The sequence below is a fragment of the Musa acuminata genome, chromosome BXJ1-2, assembly GCF_036884655.1.
Source record: "Musa acuminata AAA Group cultivar baxijiao chromosome BXJ1-2, Cavendish_Baxijiao_AAA, whole genome shotgun sequence".
NCBI lineage: Eukaryota > Viridiplantae > Streptophyta > Magnoliopsida > Zingiberales > Musaceae > Musa > Musa acuminata.
The window spans coordinates 22,503,566-22,526,101 of NC_088328.1; the positions used below are offsets into that span (position 1 = coordinate 22,503,566).

General features: G+C 36.8%; 3 protein-coding genes across 5 annotated transcripts; all 3 read right to left on the bottom strand.

The window, feature by feature from the left end:
* Positions 1-669: 669 nt before the first annotated feature.
* LOC135582112 (chaperone protein dnaJ 10-like) lies at positions 670-8,489 on the bottom strand. Of its 3 annotated transcripts, none has more exons than XM_065093185.1 (10): positions 8,290-8,489; positions 7,840-7,945; positions 6,471-6,530; positions 4,801-4,883; positions 4,421-4,583; positions 3,086-3,215; positions 2,439-2,597; positions 2,182-2,348; positions 1,926-2,006; positions 670-1,022 (listed from the first exon to the last, which is right to left on the bottom strand). In XM_065093185.1, the coding sequence occupies exons 2-10, from the start codon at positions 7,924-7,926 to the stop codon at positions 951-953; spliced, it is 1,002 nt and encodes a 333-aa protein (XP_064949257.1). In that variant the 5' UTR covers positions 7,927-7,945; positions 8,290-8,489; the 3' UTR covers positions 670-950. The 3 variants fall into 3 exon arrangements, with proteins under 3 accessions (XP_064949257.1, XP_064949263.1, XP_064949266.1); XM_065093191.1 differs by having other exon boundaries at positions 8,340-8,480; XM_065093194.1 differs by lacking the exons at positions 6,471-6,530; positions 7,840-7,945; positions 8,290-8,489 and adding an exon at positions 5,386-5,404.
* A 1,342-nt stretch (positions 8,490-9,831) lies between these two features.
* LOC135611570 (bZIP transcription factor 44-like) lies at positions 9,832-10,284 on the bottom strand. The gene has a single exon (XM_065107207.1). It carries the CDS (start codon positions 10,282-10,284, stop codon positions 9,832-9,834), a length of 453 nt encoding a protein of 150 aa, XP_064963279.1.
* A 6,745-nt stretch (positions 10,285-17,029) lies between these two features.
* On the bottom strand, positions 17,030-21,541 carry LOC103973601 (probable methyltransferase TCM_000336). The gene is made up of 5 exons (XM_018822287.2): positions 19,987-21,541; positions 18,822-18,998; positions 18,327-18,740; positions 17,860-18,132; positions 17,030-17,464 (listed from the first exon to the last, which is right to left on the bottom strand). The coding sequence occupies exons 2-5, from the start codon at positions 18,939-18,941 to the stop codon at positions 17,129-17,131; spliced, it is 1,143 nt and encodes a 380-aa protein (XP_018677832.2). The 5' UTR covers positions 18,942-18,998; positions 19,987-21,541; the 3' UTR covers positions 17,030-17,128.
* Between the last annotated feature and the right edge of the window lie 995 nt (positions 21,542-22,536).

Consider the following 22,536-nt stretch of genomic DNA (forward strand, 5'->3'; position numbering starts at 1 on the left):
ATTTTTTTTAAAAAATGATTAAAAAAATATTATAAATTTTTTTAATCATTAATAGAAACTAAAGATGATATGATGAATGTCATAATAATTTAGGATATTATTTAACCAATCTAACCTTAGTGAGTGACATTAGAAATGTAATACAAGTTTCACCCTCTCCCTCCATTTTCGAGAGAAAAGAACCCCCCAACCCCTGCTTCTATCACTAGATAATGCTACCACGAGGTTCTTACTTCAAGCTTGTAGAACTTATTTGTTACTCTTTAAACAATTATTTTATAGTGAGAAAAGCATTTGAAAGTTTTATTTTAATAAAAATTGCTTCGACTCATATGTTGGAAGATGATCATATTCTGCACTAAAAACCAAAAGAAAAAAGACAAGATGTAAGAGTTATCAATTTAGTAGCTAGAAATTGAGTTTACAGCACCAACTGTTGCTAGGAGGTGAGCCAATGAATGAATCTCCTATCAATTTAGGTTAGGGAATTAATATATATAACCTTATCCATGCAAGCAAAGAACAGGCAAATTTCATCAAACATATCAGTCAAAAGCTTCATTAGTTTTTCATCATAACCCAAGAACTGTGTACAGAAACATGGAAATTGTTGTATCAGCACAAAGAGATTTCATGGAACCTTGCACAAGGAAAATAAAAGCCGAAAAAGAAAAAAATTGGACAAGGATTAATCTTAATATTGGTGTGAAACATCCAAACCCTATACTATACCCAAATATGATATGTTATGCTGCCATTGATGATCCAAGAAGTGGATACAACCTAGGCAGTATCAGAAACCAAATCAAGGATGGGTACTCCCAAGACATGATGATTTCAGATGAACATTGCATACTATTTCTAGCAGCCACTTTCTAATACAAGTTCTCTTCACCATAAACATCAGTGATGACAATTTGATCGATACATATCTTTGACAAGGCTGCTGTTCATCGCATGAAGCCACTGGTTCCAGTCTCGACACGAAGACTGTTTTCCCGCCTATAAAGAGCTTTAGCACCCTGATTAAATGAAAGATGATGTTTACTTTAGACAAACTTCATCAATTGTAACTAGAAGAATCACTACCAGGGTAAGCTCATCTACATTGACAATCTCTGATTGATATTGATTCCAGGTCATCTTCACAATACTTAGTTATCAGATGACAAAGAGTTGCTTATAACATATTTGAACAAATGTCCTATCACCAATCTTTAAAGGATCAAGATGTAAACTGAATGATCACAAAGCATAAGTAACATGGGATTGAATGATGAGTTATTCACCAACAAATAGTGCTAGAAAAATTCTACTTTCAGATAAGATGGTAGCACCTTTTCCAAAGCAAAAACAAAGGGGATAAACAATAACAACAACAAGTTGTAATATCTCAACCACTTAGGATCAACTACATGGACTTTTTACCACAATTGAGATCAATACAAGTTAATATCCTTAGTTACATTAAGAGAAATTAAATACATATTTATAATTTCTAGTAAATACCTCTGAGGTCTCCATTGAACAAATGTCCTATCACCAATTTTTAAAGGATCAAGATGTAAACTGAATGATCACAAAGCATAAGCACCATGGGATTGAATGATGAGTTATCCACCTACAAACAGTGCTAGAAAACTTCTACTTGACTAATATTTTTGTCTCAGCTCTTCTATCTATACCATTAACTAATATCTTTTACTAATTTTTCTTTTGTTTCAAAGCAAAAACAAAGGTGATAATAAGCAGAAATAGAGCTTAAGAAAGGGAAGCAGAAAGCACTTAAGAAATATTTTTTTCAAAAGCCACCGGTTTCTATTTATTATTCTTGGTCTTGTCTAGTCTAAGCATGCCATTGAGCTGTCCAGAAAAGCAGAAAGCAGCATGTAAACGAGAGCTTGTTTTCTAAAAATTTCACTTGCTTGGAAAATTGTTCCCAACTTCTTCAACGCCTTGGCTCGCAACTTCAGCACGTCCTTGGAAACACTATTATCTTTGAGAACCTGAACTCAATCAGACATTTAAGATAAGTCAGTGGAAAAATCTAGAGCACAACCACTAACTCCGAGTATATTGCTGACACACAAGCTCCATATAAGCATTTAAAATTATTTATTTTCATCTGTTTGCCAAATGCATTGCAACATGTTGCATGAACATAAAGCGTAATAGAATTACTTCTTGGCAGACGTGTGAAAGTGTTGATTCTATGTCGAGCACGTTTATTTTCCACAAGGAACTAAGCATTGCATCCTTTTTCTCTTCAATGTTCATCGTAAGGTCCTTGTCGTCACTTCCTTCTGTCTTTTTCATCCCTTCCTGAAGCTGTATTAATGCAACTGCACCTAAAATAAGAAATAATTTGCACAATGTCAAAAGGAAGCACATAATGACATGATCATAGAAAGAACAAAAAGTTGCTACAAACCAAGTACCTGATGCTGCATTAACTTGTGATTTAACAAAGTGGCCCTTATCTCTTACCCACTCAGCTACAAATGGCATGCCCATGTATCGTCTGCTCTTGCCAATTTCTCTTGCAGCTTGTCTGGCATATATATATCCAATAGTGTGGAGCATAGCCTCCCCAAAAGCTAAAATGTAGAGGTTTCAGTTTCGCAGGTGTGTTTTAAGGAAATGCAGAAAATAAATCTTTATAACGGGGACATGCAATTAGCAGTTGCAATTTCAAAATTCTTTGGACTCCTTCAATTGTGGGCTGACTATCTAGATGGTTACCTAGCACCTTGATGATGGGTTAGCACTGTTAGCTGCTTGCCAGTGATCTACAGAGCATTAACAATGTACTAGATGAAAGGGGAAAAAATATTACAGAAGTCACACTAATATCTTCACTCAATAAAAAAAAAAAACATAATTTTCTTCTTTCTCTCTCCCTCTCTCATTCAATTTTTTTTTCTTCTGATATTGTTTCTCAGCCCCTTCTCTACCTTACCTGGTTATTTTTGCCATTCAACCCTATTAAGTATTACTATCCTCTTCCTCCTGAATTACATGTCAGAGAAGTGATGCAGAAAGGAAAGAAACAAATAAGAGTGATAGAAGTTGTTAAGCATTTTACCAGCTCGAGATAGATGACAAGCTTCAGAGTTTGCCCAATCAATGAACTCCTTTTCTTGCCCAGTCACATATAGATGAAGACGATCTTTCAAACTTTGGACTAGTTTCTGTTCCCTTTCTTTCTGTAACTCCTGTATTTGGAGTTTAAAAGTTACCATGATAAAGATCTATTAAATAAACAAAGCTTGTAAGGGAAGTGTACATACTTTTGTTATAACATGACAGATGTATTACATCAACATTCTCATATTGTCTATCCTAGAAAACGTCAAATGATTATTCATCAAAAGGAATGTACAGTATGTTAATAAGACATTTGAGCCTTGATGGTTAGATGATGAACAACTGAACATGCTGGACCAACGAATAGTTTATCTTATTTTATTTTATTTAAATGATGGTGATGCAATAAATCAGCCTGACATCAAAGATGGAACTATAAAAAAGGGTGTCTGAAAATGTTTATTTAATAAATTGTAGTGATAGGGATCTCAAATTGAATCAGATCAAAACCACAATGAGTTTCAGAAAGCACATTAACCTCCTTAAGACTTTATTAGAAAAGATTTAAATCAGTCATATAGAAGTCTATCGAAAGTAACTTGGGGATGAAGAAAGTTCCTCAACCTTAGCAGAACCATGGACTGCCGTTTCGCCCGGACCGGTTTGAGTCTGGTCATGAACCAGTAAATGGACCGCTCATGCGGTGCCCGTCTCAGGTGGTGTGCTCTGATGCATTAAAAAATTAATATGATGTATGGCTCATGTTCATGAGCTCTCTTCGCCCATACATGAGCCCTCTTCGTGCTTGTCTCCTGCTGCTGCCCGTTGTTCGCTGTGGAGCACCAATGGGTATGCTTCCTTTATCCTCCTCTTCTTCCTCCTCTTCCTTTTCATCCTGCTTTTGCTTCCTCCTTCCCCCTCCTATTCCTCCATTGCCTCCTCTCCTCCTCTTCCTCCTCTTTGTCCACCACCTCTTCTTCTTCCTTTCTCTTCCTCCTGCTTCTTCCTTCACTGCCTCCTCTTTTTTTCCTTCCTCTTCCTTCCTCCTCATTCTTCTTCCTCCACTGCCCCTTTGAAGGATATAAGCATATACATATAGAACTCAGGAAGAGAAATATAGTAGAAAAAAGAAGCACATTGATATTGTTGTAGACTTGGTGACAGTTATTTAAGAGTTTACCAACATTATTTCTCACATGCTTTTGCATACTCTGATTAAAGCAGTCAAATGGGATTTCAAGGTTGCAATAAAAAAAAAAGGTATACAAAAAGACAGAATAATACAACTGGGTAAATAAAATTTGCTGGACAAGCTGCCTGACACTAACTATACCTTAATTTTCTCTTGCACTCTTTGTCTCCGAGTTTCTAAAACCTGTGATTCCTCAGCTTCTATCGAAGCTATGGTTGCTAAAGCTAGCTGTCCAACATAATCTTCAAATAGTTCACTTCCAAAAACCATCCCAAAGACAGCAGCAGGATCTACCATGGAATCCCTGAAATACAAAATGCATTACAACATTAACATCTGTAATAAACAAGGTGATTTAAAATAATAGATAGTTCAGGGTAATATGCCTACTTTAATAGGTCCTTTTACAAACAAACTTAAAACCACAGATCAATTTAGAAACTTTATGATTGATGTGTTCCACACAGATACACATTAATACATTTTAATGACATTACAACTATTTTGTTTCATCTACTTACTTGGGTACACCCTCCTTTCCATGCTTATCATATTCTTCCCGTTTTGCAGGATCACTCAGGACTTGATAAGCCTCACCAAGTACCTTCACAACAAAGGCTATTTGAATCAGTAATGAGGAGGTAACAAAGAGACATATGCACCTTCAGGACTTAATCTAGTTCGATCTGTTTCCATCAGCAAACCAGTTTTGGCTAACTCCTGAAGGTCTAAATCCAGTTTGTCCCATTGGCTCTTAGCATATCACGTTGCATAAATGAAAGGATGGCGCGCGCCGGTGACTTTTCTGATGACCCTACTATGGAAGAAGATCTAGTGCCTATTTTTTATGTGGAACAAGAAACACATTTCAAAAAGCATCAGATGCAAAAAGAAAACAAGCTTTTAACGTTTGGGGTTTCTTTGAAATACTTTATTTGGATCTAGGTGGAAAATGAATGTACATGCAAGAAGTTGGTACTGACTACAGCGCAAATAATAAATATAGAATGAGCCTATGAGGAATATAAAACATCGTATGGAACAATGCAAAAAGAAAAGGCATTTAGACCAACATCTCAAATGATAGAATCTACATCAATAAATACCTTCAAGTTTGATCTCAGACAATGTGAATTGGCAACTGCAGAAAAATTTGAATATGTATTGCCAGTTAAATTTGTTAGTATGAGGACATGAAGTTAAGAATCAGAAAGAATTTTGCCAGAATAGGTGTGGTTAAAATGCACAACAAAGAGAAGAAAAGACTTGAGTTGTTTCAATTTGCAGGAATTACTTTGACATTGTATTATAAACATCCATCACCAAAATGGAAATTCCTTGCAGGCCACTTCATTGATGAAAATAGGTTGCTACAAGAGAGAATCTTGAACTTTTATTGTGTGCCAAATCCAAAAATATTATAGACATGTGCAAAAAAAAATTTCATTTCATTAATTGAATGGAGTACTGAAAACTATTACATCGGTTAGCTCTAGACAATGCTCTCACAAATTATGTCTTTGTTGATATGTCAAAAGTTCAACCAACATAAAAATTTCATGCAAGAGGTTCATGAGATCTATAGACAACAAGGAAGCAGTGTTAAACATGTTTCTCTAGAGAGTGATGAAGGCTTCTTTGTCAGTTGTTCCCCACAAGATGGAATTAAAACTTTAAGCGCTATATTTAACCATTATTCTTCATTTAGTGTTAAGTGTCTTAAACTACAAATGCCATCCTTACGAGGTAGAGTAGCAGAGATGTGCAGGTTCTTGTGTGTATTCTATGATGTCACTTGTATATTATGTAAAACCATGAACCAATAGCAAACTTAATAGTTCCCAGATGCTTTCATGATTCAATAACTATACCACAAGAGACACAGTTTTCAGATGGGTTTACAAAGAGAATGAAATGCCTACGATGCAACCAAATTAACATACACAATACATTTAATGATTAACCAATTCCCGTAAAACTCAGATGATCAGAAATCACAGCCGTTACAATCCTGTCAATGAAATTGGTCCACTGCATAGCTTAAGGCTCAGATTTGATGCTTGTTAACTAGAAAGCCTAAATTAATCACAAAAGAGTAACTACTTACATTTGCCTAAAGGCATAATTGTTCGAAGCATGTTATAAGTGAAGTTCTATCAATCTTAGTGGTTACCAAAACAAAATAAAGCACCTGGAAATTATGAGCAGCTTGTGCATCTCCTGGATTTTTATCTGGGTGCACTGATTTTGCCTACAAAGGAAATAGATAGATATTATCAACTCTCAAAGATCATCCTAGTACTCATTTGGAACTAAAATAGGTAAATGGAAAAAAAGCCTACGAAAAATTCAGTCATTCAAATTTTAGCATCATGTGATACGAGTATACATTTGGGACAAGAAATTTACACAAGAACACACAAATAAACAAACAACATGACAAATCCATTTTGGCTTATTGAAGTGCAATGTCATGAATAAAGCCCAATAATGTGAGGGAATAAGGATACCATATTACATATAGGAAAAAATTAGAGTGTAAAAAAAAAGGCAAATGTTTACAGTTTAAGCAATTGTCAGCTATGTACCACTTGTATTAAGTTATCTACATTCTTATATTTTGGCTTATGCATCTTGTATTTAATGACCACAAGAAGTAATAGAAGACCCATTACAGAATGACGTGTGTAGGCTATTAGACACATGAAACTTGGGTCTGTTTTCTCTAAACAATTAAAACCAGCTCAAACATACTAATGAATGAAACAAGAAAATACTATACAAATCATCAAGAAATCAAAATTCTAGAAGTGACACATGTGAAGGTCATGCATTACTTCAGATAATAAAAAATAATCGATATTTTAAAAAAGTATGCTCAAGTGACAAAATGGTCAATATCAGACTTACTCTAGTTTATGCAGTTTTAGAAGGGCTATTAGTGCTAGCAATTACCTAATAAACACAGCTTAATTGTAATGCTAAAATGTACATAAGTCTGATAACCCTTAGTAGCAGATAAGTATTCCATGTCTCCACTCAAGCAAACATAACGATCCACCAAGAACATATATAAGGCGGTTGAGTGTCACAAAAACCGACATGGTCAAGGAATAAAAAAGGTTCTATTTTCGCGTTAAGGTGATCAAAACAAAACTTAAGTTGCAGACACAGAGACTCATCCCTGAATAGAGTCAACAATTAAAAATTCATGAAAGCTTAATATAGGTAAAGGTAGTAATGATGTTAGAGATCATAAGTCTTGACAATGAATTTTTCATGTAAGAGAAAATAGGTGAATTACATGGGTATTAATTTTGGTTTGAATCATCAAATTCATGAATGATTGACTAGTTATAGATCAATTTGGTTGTGACAGAATTCCACTAAAATTTTTTTTGTGAATAACTCACTTTTGATAATGTGAACCATTCCTATAAAATAGAGGGTTTTCCTAATATGCTACGAATCAGTAATCTTGCAAATAATTAAAACAACTTTTTAGGGAAGCGATCAAAACAACCGACAAGAATAACTATCAAAAAAATATTTCTTGTCACCTTGAGGTAATAGGCTTTCTTTATCTCAGCAGGTGATGCATCAACGCTGACGCCCAAGATATCATAGTACTCGGTGTCTTTCACCATGATCCTAAATTCTACCTACCTAAAACACAAAATTCCAGCGGTTATATTAGTTTTCACTCAATATATCAAACCGTCACATAAATCTACAGATTATATTGCATTTCCCACATGTTAGGTCAATAAAACTTCCAACTTTAAAATACAGAAATATCTTTCTCGTTTACGAATTCAATTCCCAAAACACACATCAAGAGAACCCAGAAATCTTCAAACGAGGAAATCCAAAAAAAATCACGGAAAAAAATCACCAAGAAGATCTCCCGCTGTCGCCGACAATGCATCAGATCAATAGCAAATAACAAGAAATCGAAGCCACGACAAAGGACGAGAGGCTGCCGAAGAAACAACGAGATCCAGGTTTACCTAAAATCAAAGAGCAAAGTTAAAGATTTGGTATCAGAACAAGATCAAACCATTCGGAGACTGGAGAGAGAGAGAGAGAGAGAGAGAGAGAGAGAGAGAGAGAGAGATTGGGCAGGTGATCGGGAGGAAGAAACGGGGAGCTCGAGAGCGCGGCGAACAAGAAGCAACAACGCTTCCCGTGCAAAAGAGACACGTGCGTCGTGGACAGCACACCACCGTCATACCGGATGGGAATTCAAACCTGTGGTGGCAAGCAAAAATGTTACATAACGGTATCTGAGACCGTCATATTTGCATATAATAAAACCCGTTATAATCTGGTGTCGCCCGTCATAATGGCATGATTAAAATTCAATCCATAATTATATATATATATATATATATGGATTTTGTGATGCAAAATACACACCCTTTTTAATATGGAACTAAATTATATATCGCCCAGTAATTAAATATTGGAAAATCAATATTATATGATGCTTCTTTCTATTTCATGTTAATTGCTACACAAGGTGATATCCTCACAGAGCTAATTTCGAAAAAAAAAGGAATAAATAAATTAGGATATATTTAATGTCAAAATAAAAGTAAAAGAAGAGCAACAATCCACTGTATTCATAAACCATTGTGCATTTCTCAGACTCCAAATGTTTGATGAACACAAAGAACTCATTTCTTATCTGTATCTTGAATAGAAACTTGTTGTGATGTTGTCAGTGCTTTTGCTGTGTATTCCTCCAGTAAGCTCTTCTCCTCTCAAACTCTCAGTGCCACCAAAATCCCCATTTAATAGACTGCAAATGGAAACAAAAATAATTCATGTGCTTTCATCATCACCTTCTTACTCCAGCAAGAGCTCTGATGTTTCTCAACATGCAGCCACCTTATTAAGAGCAACAACAGATGATTTCATGATCCCACCACAGTTAGGTAAAGCTGGTGCAGTGTGATCCTATTGCAAACCACCACCTAAATCACCCACTTCACTGCTTTTATAGCCTTCAAAGTCTCCTTTTCAGCAAGCATTTCCACAACAAGAAGGAAGTGGCACAATTGGTTGCATGTACAAGTTAAAGGGGGGCAAAAAAGCTGTAAGGAAGCATCTTTTTTCTGCTTGCAAATTGCTCCAAGTAATTTCCATGCATCTCTGTGCATGCATCTGCATCAGTGCATTCAGTCAGGAACACAGTCAGGATTGCCAGATCATTCTGAATGTGAGTGAGAGAGAGAGAGAGAGAGAGAGAGGGATTAGACATACATATATATTTATATTTATTTAGTCAGATAGTGAGAAATTTGCAGAAATAACAGCAGATATTATTCTTAGATTAGACACCAACCAGAACCTGTCACAGAACATACCTCTTTAGGACCCTTAAAGCAACTCAAGACCTTTCATTAGATATGCCACAATGATCCCACAAAAAGGTCTCCAAGATACATTATGACGGAAGTAACACTTGACACACAGGGACACAAAGACCACAACATTATGACAAACACCACTCTCTCTTCCGCACCACCAATGCCTTCTTTTGCCTGTCAATAATAGAACATGTCGTCTGCTGCGGCCGTGATGGGCTGATTCATGCACGAGAAGCTCCACGGACCGATGGAACCGTCCATCATTTGGTGGTCGTCGTGCAAAACGACATGGCGACTGATGTTGATGAAGTGGAGGATCTCATCAAGAGACCGTAGCCTGCTGCCGAGCTCCATCGCCTGAGCCCTCAAGACACAGTTCTCGGCCTCCACCGCAGCGTAGTGCTGCTTGGTGATGTTGAAGGTTGCCAGGATCCGGGTGTTCTCCTCCCTCAGCTGGTTCGCCTGTGCCATCAGCTTGTCCAAGTGATTCTGCTTGCGCATCCTCGATCGTCTCGCGGATTCGCGGTTCGATATCATCCGCTTCAGCTTCTTCTGGTCGATCACACCTCGCAAGTCTTCTTCCGAACCGGAATTCTGGAGCTGGCTTGATCCAGCGGAAGGAGAAGCCATGGAAGAGTAATCTGAGCTTGTTCTCGTGTTGTTTAGGAAAAGATTAGATCTTTGGTGGAAAACTTACGTAGATTGGTCACAGAAAAAGAACCAAGAAATCTAGGAGATTACAGGGCGCGCAGATCTCAGAACAAGTTCATGAGAAGACATAGAACCAGTAAAGAAAGACGACGGAGAAGGATTGAACGAGATGGGTCCTGCGCCGGAGTGTGGAATTTATCATAAACCCTGACCGGAGGATCTCACTTAGGACAGGCGACATCAATGAGAAACATCAAGAGAAAGATATGATTCATGTGAGAACAGAGTGAAGAACCTCCCTTGTTCCAGCTCCAACCAAGGTGGGATTTTTACACCAAGGATGAACCAAAGGCCAGATTTTTATGATGGTTCCTTGGTTTTCGTCTCCGAAACAGTAGTTCGAGAGAAGATTTGGGCAGAGTTTCCCCCAGAGACGACCAAGGAAGCTAGTTAAGCAGATGGACTTTGGCCTGTTGATGGACAACCGAGAGATTCGCTAGAACAGAATACCGCCAGAGGCAGTGAGAGAACGGCGGAAGAATGCCAAAGAACAGAGCAGCATAACTTCGATAGAGCTTAGCAAGGGAGAAGTGGAGAAGGGGAAAAGGGAATTGGAGCCTAGGAGAGGGGTGCAATTTATAGAGTAAAATGAAGGGAAAGAAGGCAAAATAAACAAATAAAATATGAAAAGAAAGAGAGAGACTGAGAGATGGTATCTCGTGGGAGCGATTCCTTTCAACAGGGAATTGAATGATATTTTTTTCACTACAGTCCAATTCCAACTGGCGGGCAGGACTGGCATCTCATGTGAGAGAGACTAAGCCAACCTCTCTCATCTCTCAGCTTCGTTTTCATGGTTCCTGGATCCGACCAGTGGATTAAGTAGCTCTAGCTAGATTAATCAAGGTTTATATGTACGAAATCAAATCAAACAGGATTCAGCAACATTAGATTAACTTGTGCAGAGGATGAGTTAAGCAATGATCTCACTAAAACTTAGCATGAGAGCTTTAGGCATTTAAGTATAGAAAACCTTCTTATTCCCCGAAAAGAGATGGTGCTGCATTAGGTTTGTGATTAATGGGAGGGTGGTCATCCTTGATAAGATTGAGACACTGCTTTTGGTTCATCAATGGGAATGATAAGATGACAGGATGCAGATGCTGCCTGATTGAATGTGGTTGGCTTTTGCAAATGAGGAAGCAAATTGCATCATGTAAGAAGAGCACCCCATAAAGCAATGTCTGGTATATTCTTCTTGCACAGAATGCTTTAACAAGTGGTATGTGATGGTTCAGGTTGTGTGATGCCTTCAACACTTGTCCATGATATGGACACCATATGGTTCTCTTAGAACTATATATGTGCTTTAAAGATCTTACTCAATGCCACTATTCATGACATGTAAAAATATGATGGTTCTTAAGACTTTCTTATACTAATTTTGCCAAAGCCAACTAAAATATAAGTCCATCAAACAAAATACATTATCTCCTGTTGTTTGGGTTTTCTCACTGGATTTCTCCTGATAGCAACAAGTAAAATGGCCATATAGTTATGCTTTAACATATGAAATTTGAAGCCTAAAGAAACATCATAGGTGGATGTAGAGTTCTGGATTCCAAGAACAAGAATGACTTGGTTAGCTTTGGAAATGGCCATGTCTCTAGTAAGTTTATGGTAAGAAGAAAGGAATTGGAAGATTGATCGAGGAAAAAGAGGTTTTCTTGGGACTGTCTTGACCACTTGACCTTATCTTGAGATGGAAACATCCAAGCAAGTTCAATTTGATCACATTGGATAAACATTACTCACGAGGTGTTTGAGTGAACAGCAAAAGAGAGTAGGTTAGCTTTTCTCTCAGCTCGCCATCTTGGAACAAGTAAAAGAGAGGTACTAAAAGGAAGCAGTGCCTCATCTTCTATGGGGCAATTGTATCCACAGCATTCAAATACCAGACAGTGATGTCTTGTGAGTTATCCTTGAAGTGTTTCAGGGAGTTTGAAGGTAGGTGGCGTCACCAGGCTTCTTAATAGTTAGTAGCAAACTGTGCCACTGATGAGAAAATGGTTTTGGACCTGAAGGCATACCAATGGGCATCTACAGCTACCTGTATCAGTTTTGTGCCAAAGGCTTGTTGTTCCTTCGCATCTTGTAGCAGTTGTCAGGATCTCTGATTTCAGCAGATTCTTTGTTTGGCTTTCTAATCTCCGATCCATGTAGTCTATCCTGAAATATCAACGAGGAACATACTCATCAGGATCATAGTGTTCCTGCTAAGAAAGATAAAGAGTGTTTAATTGCATGGTGAGGCTCAAGGACTAAGAATGCAAGCTTGCTGTCATCAGTATCAGATGCTTCCAGGATGCAGTTGAGACTTCTGAAAACAGAGTGCGGCTTTTGGAAGATGATTGTGATGTGTAGCAGGAAGACAATGGAAGTGTTGAAAGTTGCTGGACAAAATGACAGCATCTGGCATTTCTAGAATGGCTGCTCTTGAACTTTGACCCATTGTTCTTCAGCTCCCAGTATTAGATGGTCAAGATTTAGGTCGATCCATCTCCAACATAAGCTACACAAGTGACATCATACTGATGGAAACTACTGTTCCAAGTTGTTCTCAATTTTCACGCACACAGAATGATTCCAGAGGTGGAAAGAGAAAATAAAACCATACCATACAACTCCAATCAACTGATCGAGAGTGAAAACGAGGACATGTATAGTGAGATGCAACTTAGCAACTTGCTGTGGATCCTCAAAAATATTCTCTTAATTGAAGTCCAGTTGGATGCAAAATACAAAAGCATGCTACGGCACACAATGTACTGCAGTTGGTTGCATCAAACAAAATGTACTTGTAGTAACACAAAGATTTCTATCCCAGAAAAAACCTTTGCCTTCCTACTTTTTCCACCTTTCATTCACCTATCAATCCCTGCTCAATCTTACATCACCAACCCAAAAGAAGATTGCTCTGATAAACAACACCAAAGCATTGCGTCTTCATGCTCAGCATGTGTACTCCAACATCATTAAAGTGTGATTTAGGGAATAGGATGCTTTTTCTTTTTGGGTGCCATGGAGCAACACTACCTTGGTGCCCTAGAGAACAACAACACTACCATGGAGATTCTTGCCAACATTTAATTATCTATCGGTCATCATGGAGTCCTGAAATCCCTATTGATGGTCATTCTCAGAAAGAAAACTTTGTGTCTGCTTTAGTCTTTACCTCTGGCTGAAGCAAAGTAGTCCAACTAGCAGTTGCTGCATTTCTGATCTCTCTTTTATGATATTTAATTGCACATTGTCTTGGTACATGGCTTAATCTTGTTGTTCTATCTACCAAATGAGATCAACTTTTGTTTCAACAAAAGCTCTGTGGCTTAAGTACTAAGATTAAGCCAAAGCTGGAGTGTGCCAGTTCAACTAGCATTACCTGAAGCACTCAATTTCATACGACAGAGTGGTGTCAGAATTTTTATTCAAGAGGACTAATGTTTAGATGCTAATCTATGCACAATTACAAGAACAAACTTACTTCAAAGAAATATATTTCATAATGATTATGGTATAGACCATTTGTGTAGCTTATATTTGCAAAATTATATAAATTTTAAGGAGTATGAATTCATAACTAAAGGTAAAAATTAAAAAGCTAGTACAACAAGATCAGAACAAACATAAGTAGATATACAGCAATGAAGAGAGAAAGACACCCACAAAATTAAAATATGCATATGGAGTAATATGTATTACTTGTCCTGAGAAAATAACTTGCTTGTAAAAACAAAATGATGTTGGAAACATGGAATCATAGACTATACTATATATAAAGAGCAACCATAAACGAAAGATTAAAAAACATGTAAAAATATAAACAAGAAAAACAGAACTTATGCAAAGAATTTATTATCAATTCATGAAATGTTTTTTATGTAGCAAACACCCCTGTGAGGATAAGAAATAATGGTGAATATGATCATAGGGACTTGGACAAATTTAAAAATCTCATTTTGAGATCTTTGTGAGACAAAAATTCCAGTTCATCACTGGCACCAGATTTAGATGGCATGTGCCAACTTTGTTTCCCCATTGTACTGTAGTAAACTGGTGGCCTGAGGGAGAATAGATTAATCTCAACCCAAAAAATAAAAATAAAAACAAATGAAACAACATACAGAAAATGTTTCACTGATTTAGAAGATACTCCACCCAATCCAATAGTTTCACATGAATGCTTTTTCGACCAAAAATTCCAAACATGTCAAGTTCACTAGGAGATGACAAGAATGATACAGTGGATAAAAGAAGTGAGTGTTGATGATGAGGATAGGATTAAAGCATTGTTCAATATAAAGTAAATCTCCATATTCTTAGGAGTATGCACTACAGAATGAGTTTTGTATCCACAATCCAATAATTCTTAGGAAATGCAGACTGGCTTGTTGCTCATATTTTATCTGTTTTCTACAAGCTATCTTCATGCATTCTGTAATCAGCACACAATCCATGCATCATGATTCCTTGGCACTGTAGGAGGATGTAATGCATCCAAAGAAGACAAGATTTGGCCGGTTTGTGGGGTCAAGGATGCTCCATAAGAGAGGAAAACAACAAGGAAAGGATGGTGGCGAATTAAATGCTTGTCTGATGAAGTTTGATTCTTTGCCTCAAAGTGTCACAGTGCTTGTTGTAGAATTTTTAGCCTCAATGAATAAAGTGATGGCTCCTTAAATAGGATGCAGGTTAGCTTTGTGGCTACCTCTTGCATATTAGTGTGGACCTACATCAGAAGACTCCATTAATGGACCAATCATAGACAGAATGGAGTTTGATGACAGTGTTGTCTTTTCAAGCTTACTTACACTGGTAGGCTCAGTCCACCATGTCAGTGTTAGATCAGCCAATAAAGTCAGACCATGCCAGCATCCGCATATTAATTCAGGCACTGTGCTGATAGAGCAATTGCTGATATTGGCCGAGACAGTTTTTGGATTAGACAGACTGCAGAGAAATTAAAAGGAAAGAAAGCAATTGCTGATATGAATGACTTCATAATTGTTTAGATAGGAACCAAAAAAGAAAAATCTTGTCTCTTTTATTGCACTTGTTTGCTAAGATATCTTTTCTCCTATCTATGCAGAAAAATACACTTTAGAAGTAATGAAGAAGATTTACTGGCTGCTGCCAACCATTTTGCTCTCTGCAGTACAGACCTAACTTTATAATCTACCTAATATCTTCATTCTATACTTGTGTTCTAAATGTCAAATTTTGGAAAGTCCAAGTCTTAACTAGGCCAAACTGAAACCTTCAAGAACTCAATTCATGGTGATGGTGAACTTGGCAACTCTGGTTCTTCTCTTGCTCAGTGGTAAAGATCTTTTTTCCTCCTCCTTTCGTTTTACTGTCGCATCTGTGTGACAATTAATAGCAGTTTGCCTTCTCAGACATGAAAGGAGTAATGAGACACATGAAAAGACTTAATATTATCTCTTGTCGTTCCTTGATATGTCACTGGCAACAGTCATCTCCTGCAAAAAGAGACTGCGACTTCTTGCATTTATATCTTTCAGCTTTAGGCTTGTTTCGTCTGTGGTCTGCAAGACAGAGTCGGCCTCAGTATGTGCCACGCAGTGGAAGAAGCCAAGATTTAGGCAATTACACCTGTGTTCCTCCTGCACAAGCTCACATGGCCAGGCTTTTGAGAACAGTTAAGATCCTCTCATCTTCCTCACAGATTGTGCATGGAAAATGAATATGGCACCTTCTGTTTCAGCATTTAGATTCCATGAAGCAACTTCTCTTCTTCCTCATGGGAAATACAATGACAAAAGCTACTTGATAAATGTTCATAAAGGATTTACATAACTAAGGAACATGTCATGGTACTGCAAGTGCAAGGCTATGGCTAGCAATTAACATAAGTTGGTAACTGAAAGACTGCCAAAGAAAAGAAGCAATCATACTGTGTTTCCTGTTAGAATAGTCTCAAAAACATGCTCTTGTTGAAGGAAAAATTCAGAACCAATACAGAATTATGTCAAAAAAATTAATAAGGATGATACAAAAATTTATTCATTCACATACTATTTTTCACGACCTAGGCCTGATAGATTAACTAACCTGTTAAATTTATTGAGTTCAAACCACTAATCAAAATGTTTAAGCTAAAGTTGATAATAGTATATTCATCAAATCCTTATAAGTCAATCTTAGTCTTATCCACTTTTGATGAAGAATATTTTTGTTAAGGTGTATACATGTTGTATGTATAAATGTCTTCTATTTGAGGCCGTTAGCCATGTTCAATTCCATGTTGTAGTCACGATTGACAATCTAATACATTTTCAGCTGAGCTTACTACAAGGATCACAATTAAACTTGTACTCCTTCCCTCATTTCCACTTCTACATGCTTACACTTTGAGTTGCAAGAAACTTCTCTGATTCCTGAGGAGTTTCATTCCTGCTGGCCCATCAGAAAAAATGAAGCGAGGCAGCCTAATTGTGCAAGAAAAAGAAAGGAAGCCTTTAGTACATAATCAAGGATCACCTTTTCTCAGAATAAAGGAAGAGCTAAGATAGCTCCTCCAACCTTGTTTTGGTTCTCTTTCGGCTTCTTTCTCCTTATAATTTTTAGTATGGTCCTCCCTTTCCATGTTCTTTCTGCATAGCGCAATATTGAAAACTCCATATGCCACCTAACACAATTTGCAGATCATAGACAGCAGTAAAAGATAATTTCTTTTGCTTGCATGCTCAATCTAGCATGTGATCTCTAAAATTGCAGCTCTGGTCTTTGACATATGCTTAATTTAGCATGACTTTCTTAGAATTACCAGTAGGTGAGAACTTTTTATTTCTTCTTTAACCATGAATTCACTGAGCAGTCCATTGTAAATTTGGAACAAAGTGTCTATAATTGCCTCTCCAAAGTGGTGGCTGATCATTGCTTCTTGTATGGCTCTAATGGCCATCGATATGATTCTCGCATCCTCCTTAGGATCTCCTGTGCTTGTGCTCAGCTCATAAGCTTGTATACAGTCGATCACAAATGATCCTTCTCTGTGTACTTCGTCCTCGATCTCCTTCGCTGATGGAGCATAAAATGGAACATTGTATGCGTCAACCTTCTCTTCATCAATTATCTCCTGTGAAGCAATAGGAACATAAATTTGAGGGAGGTGCTATGAAAGAAATGGTTTAAGATACAGAAACCATAATTTCTTTTGATAAATTCTATTTTTGAGCTTTCATATTAATAGCATTCCTGCTGTGATCGTTGAGGAAAATGGACACAGATGAAGTCGATGCAGAATGTATTAACTCGGATAGGAGAACATAAAACTGTCTGCTTCCTGATCTCATTTGGAGTGTGATTGACTTGATCTTGATTTGTTTCAAATGAATAAAAAGATTGAAGGAACAAAGTAACTGACTAGGAGGAAGTAATGTGCAAAATTCAAAGGTAAAAAGAAAAGTTTTTTGTTCCTGCAACTTGCAGCTGAACATTAAAATGAAACAGAAAGCCAAGAGTAGCACTTACTTGTGAGACCATAATTGCCAGTGACTGGTCTAAAAGTTCCCATAAAACTGTTGTGCTCTTATCACTGTGATCTTCAGTTCTTCTTCCCAACATCAAAATGACGATTCGTCCCTCGAAATGTAGCTCTACAGATCTTGACTTAAGAAAGAGGCTGAAATCTTTCTGGAACTGCTTGAAGTATGCTAAAGAAACAGCAGGGGGGCTTGTGTTAGATATGTACATGTTCCCCTTATTAATTGGCTTGCAATCACTGTCAAGAAGCCCCAAAGGAACCTGCACAATCATTTTTGTTCAGATAAACATTCTACAACACCACTTCTCAAAAGGATCTTATCAACCATAATCTTTTCCAACTTCACTAATTAATTCAGAGTTTGCATGAATAAGTTGTCGATTTGAAATGAGCTTATGAATCTTCGACAATGAATACAGAGATCACATATCATTTTAAAGAACTGAATGCTAACCTGGGAAAGCCAGTGCAAGCTATAGCAAGAGTAGATGAAATCAAGACTATTGCCCGGAAAAAGCCTGCTATAGAAAGACCCAGGAATTCCAGCTAAATATACAGATGGAGCACTGCCCCCTTGCAACTCAATGCCTGCTTTGAACTTCATATTGAACTCTGGAAAGCTCAGAAACATGGCATTGAAGTCATTGGTTGGAAGGTCATTAAGGAACACCAGAAACTCTGGTGCCAGCCTCGCTAACTGCCGAGATCTCTCATGAATGGCCTTGATAATTTCTTCAGCTAGATATAGAGAATTTATCCCTGAGGAGCAACCAAGATCAGCAATTGTGAAGATTTCTGGTGTCTTAAAGGCATAGGCAGCTAATGCTGAGTCTATTATGAAATGCTTCATGGCCTCCATACTCTTCTTCTGAAGAAAGAACACACAACTTTAAAAAAAAAATCATGTAAATATTGGAATAATTGTTGACATATAATGGAAGATCATAACCTGAAGGGAAGAATTTTGGGAATAGCTTGTCTCACCCAGCCCTTCCTTCATGTGAAGAATACTCTCCACATCCATGATCATCACAAGTTCAGTAGTATTTGGAGTCGTACAGGGTGGCATTGCCTCTTCAGTTTCAGTTCATCTTTACTTTCCTCTTGATCTTCTATTTTTTTTCTTCTACATAAATTATGAAAGAAACACATCTAAGGCAGATAATGAGTTCACATGATTGGACATGCTCAAAATTAATTTGCCAAGGGAAAAGCAAAAAGGTGAGTCTGAGTGCCTGTTTCCATCAGTTGGATCTAAATCACATCTCCCTTCTCATGTCTGATATTGTCAGCCCTATCCATGAATCTTCATATTAGTGTATGTTAGACATTCTTAACCATCGAATCATCTCTCACATCTCTCACATCATAGATGGGTCCTGTCAACTTTTGAAACTTGAGATAAGATTGAGGGGACCATCAGATGAGAGAAGATCTGCACATTGGAGGGATTCTAAAGCTTGAATGATATGGCAGAAAAGCATTTTGGAAGTGTTCTTGTGATAAAAGAAGCCTTGTAAATTGGTCAATAATTTATAGGATGCCTTGATGTCATAACAGTTGTTATCAGTTACCTATTAATAATGTAATAGTTTTCTTCCTAGTGCTTGTAAAGCTCATTATAATGATCAGAAGAGCTGATCATGATTAGTAAGCCATGCCTCATGGTGTTTGGCAGAATTGATCATCTTGAGGAACTACATCTTTTTTTCCTCTTGTCAACCGAACATTAGCTGATGCTTTCATCTCACAAACACCAAGAATCACCCAACAACTTCTAATGTCTGCCTTTGTCCATGCATCAATTCCAGATCATGTAGCCACAGCAACATAAGATTGTTTTCTTATATGTAAGAATGATTTGAGTTGTTTTAAGAAACTCAAATGTAAAAAAGGACCAGAGAAGGCACAAAATTTGGCTTTACCATAAATTTCCTGCTTCACAGAGTTGAAATCTAAAAACTGTAATAACTACAATGGAATCAGAACATATTTTTTCCTTAATTAAAGCTCTTTGGAATCTTGAAGTATCATTAATCCATTTTCACTCCCATCTCCCGATCGATTACCATGCAGTAGAGACAAAAATAAAAAGAGTGTCGGAAGATGAATACCTGGGACTCTTGAGTTCAGGTGATGGTTCTCCTGTTACAATGACCCAAGCAGCAGAGTTGGAGGACCTAATAAGCTTGAAGGCTCCAGAAGAAGCCAAAAGCAGTAGAAGAAACCTTCACACTAAACCAAGAGCTGAGTGACCTATTAAAGTATGCGCATAAAATATCTCCTTTTGGCAGCAGATGGCTATAAAATATTGCAGTGCTATGCTTTTACTGAGTTTCTTCTTCCTTAAACTTTCACTTTGTCACTCATGGCATCAATGGTGATTCAGATAGAATAATGTGCTTTTCAATTTGCAGTGAGTATCTTTATAGCCAAACCATGGAAAGAAAAGGAAGACAGTAGACTTAAAACTGGACTAGAATGGCAACAAAAGTATGCCGAGTTTACTTTTGGCAGAAGATGAGTATCAAAAGATTTGCGTTGCACTTCTTCACTTTGCTGTTCAGGGTATCAAAGATGGTCGAGACTTGAGACGTAGAGTCATCATTGCAATTTGCAATGAGAATCTCAAATGTCAAACCAAACAGAGAAGGTGAACAAAGAAAAGTCTGCTCATGAGATATGTACATTTAAATGAGAGTCAAAGGGCACAGAGAGTGTTGCAGTGTTGCGCTTGTTCAGTGTTTCTCTTTGTTTAGCTTTTCACCTCGTTCGATCATGGCATCAATGATGATTCGTATCTTCTTGTGTGCATTGCAGCTCAACAATGAACATCTCAACAGTCAAACCAATGAGAAGACAGGGAAGAAAGTTAAACCTGCTCATTTCATGCTTTTCTTTTCTTGGCATCTCTCTGAAGTGATACTAACTAAAATTAAGCTGAGCCAGTATGATCTCTACTTGATTGAAATCTCTGTTTGAGGTAATACTTGCACATATGTTTGCTGAACAAAGATCTACACCCTTAAAAATCAAGATGGCTCTCTCTCTCTCTCTCTCTCTCTCTCTCTCTCTCTCTCTCTCTCTATATATATATATATATATATATATATATAGCTTATGATGAGTTCGTGCATCATTTTATAATTTTTGATGCTAATCCATTGCTAATGGTTAATCTTTTCTAATTTGCTATGATGTTTGCACACCACACTAACATAATATTTTGTGCATTTTTCCTGAAAATAAAAATTATTACTACTGATAAAAATATTATTTCCATTGAACTCCTGCCGATAAAAGAAACCCTAAAAATTTATTTGTATAGTATTTGGTAATAATCAAAATTTTACCAAAGTAACTTCCGTTTAGAAATCATAAAAAAAAACTAAAATCCAAGATGCATTTTTTGGTTGAATTTTTCTATACAAAATTGGTTATTTAATTAATTTCATATTTTAAATTTCATAATTTGAAGATTTTAGAATTACCAATTTGGAAATATTCCATTTTTAGAAAACTTCAAATTCCAAAATTGTAACAAAGACCTTTCTACAATTTCATTCCTTATCAAATTTTGATTATGAAATCATTTTGTATTTTTCTTTTAAGGTATATTAAAAATTAATTACTAAATTTATTATAAGAAATCTATGTTAAAGAAGCAAACTTATTCTCAAATTAGGTAAATCTATTTCTGAAAAATGGATTATTTAACATATCACTAGAAATAACTTAACAATATCAATTATATACTAATAGAATAGTATAATTTAGATAGCATTAGATAAGAATATTCAGTAGAAAGCCTTTGATGTGAAATCATCAAGCCAGGATCATATATTCATCTGTCTTGATTCATCATAGTATTCACAAACAATACCAAAGGAGTAACAATCATCAAGAAATATTACATACAGCTACTGCTAAAATGTGGGGGGTATGGGCTTTATCTTAGTTTTGTGCATTATGGGGTGGGTGAAGCATGAATCAAGCAGAAAGGTAGGAGAATGATCTCCATTCGAATAGGGGATTTAGGCCTTGTCGTATTCCACTATGGATGAGATCTTTTTGTGCCCGGAATGCTGTAAGGCTTTACACATGAGTGAATGGCAGAGGTTGAATAATGGATGTATCTGACAGAGAATGTCCACTGTCTTGCATGGAACTCTTACTGGAAGCCATTCGATGAAACCTGTTCACCTTCTACCAAGGACAACAAACAAGGAGAAGCATGAAGGTGGCTGCTGACTTACCCCATTTTCATTTCCTCTATGCCACATCAGTTACATTGCAAAGGGGAGGTCTTATGACATGGCATGCTTCATATTTGCCTAAACACACGAGTTAAAGGTAGTCTCAAGATAAACTGTCCATGTTTTCAGTAGTGCATATGCATCTCCAATTGGATTTTTATGAGGAGATGGTGATTGAGTGTATGGTTATTGCACTCCTTATGGTTTTGTTTCTGAAGTAAGAAGTAGACCTTTCCTATCATGATAGATGGAAACTAATTGTTCTTAGATCATTCAAATCTAACATATGTCGACTTTATTTGGATCCCTCTTTGTAGCCCCAAACACATAATGAACAATCTGTTTCTAAGATATCGAACTGCTCAACTCCTAAATTGTTCTCGAGCATAAAGAACAAGAAAGGAAAAA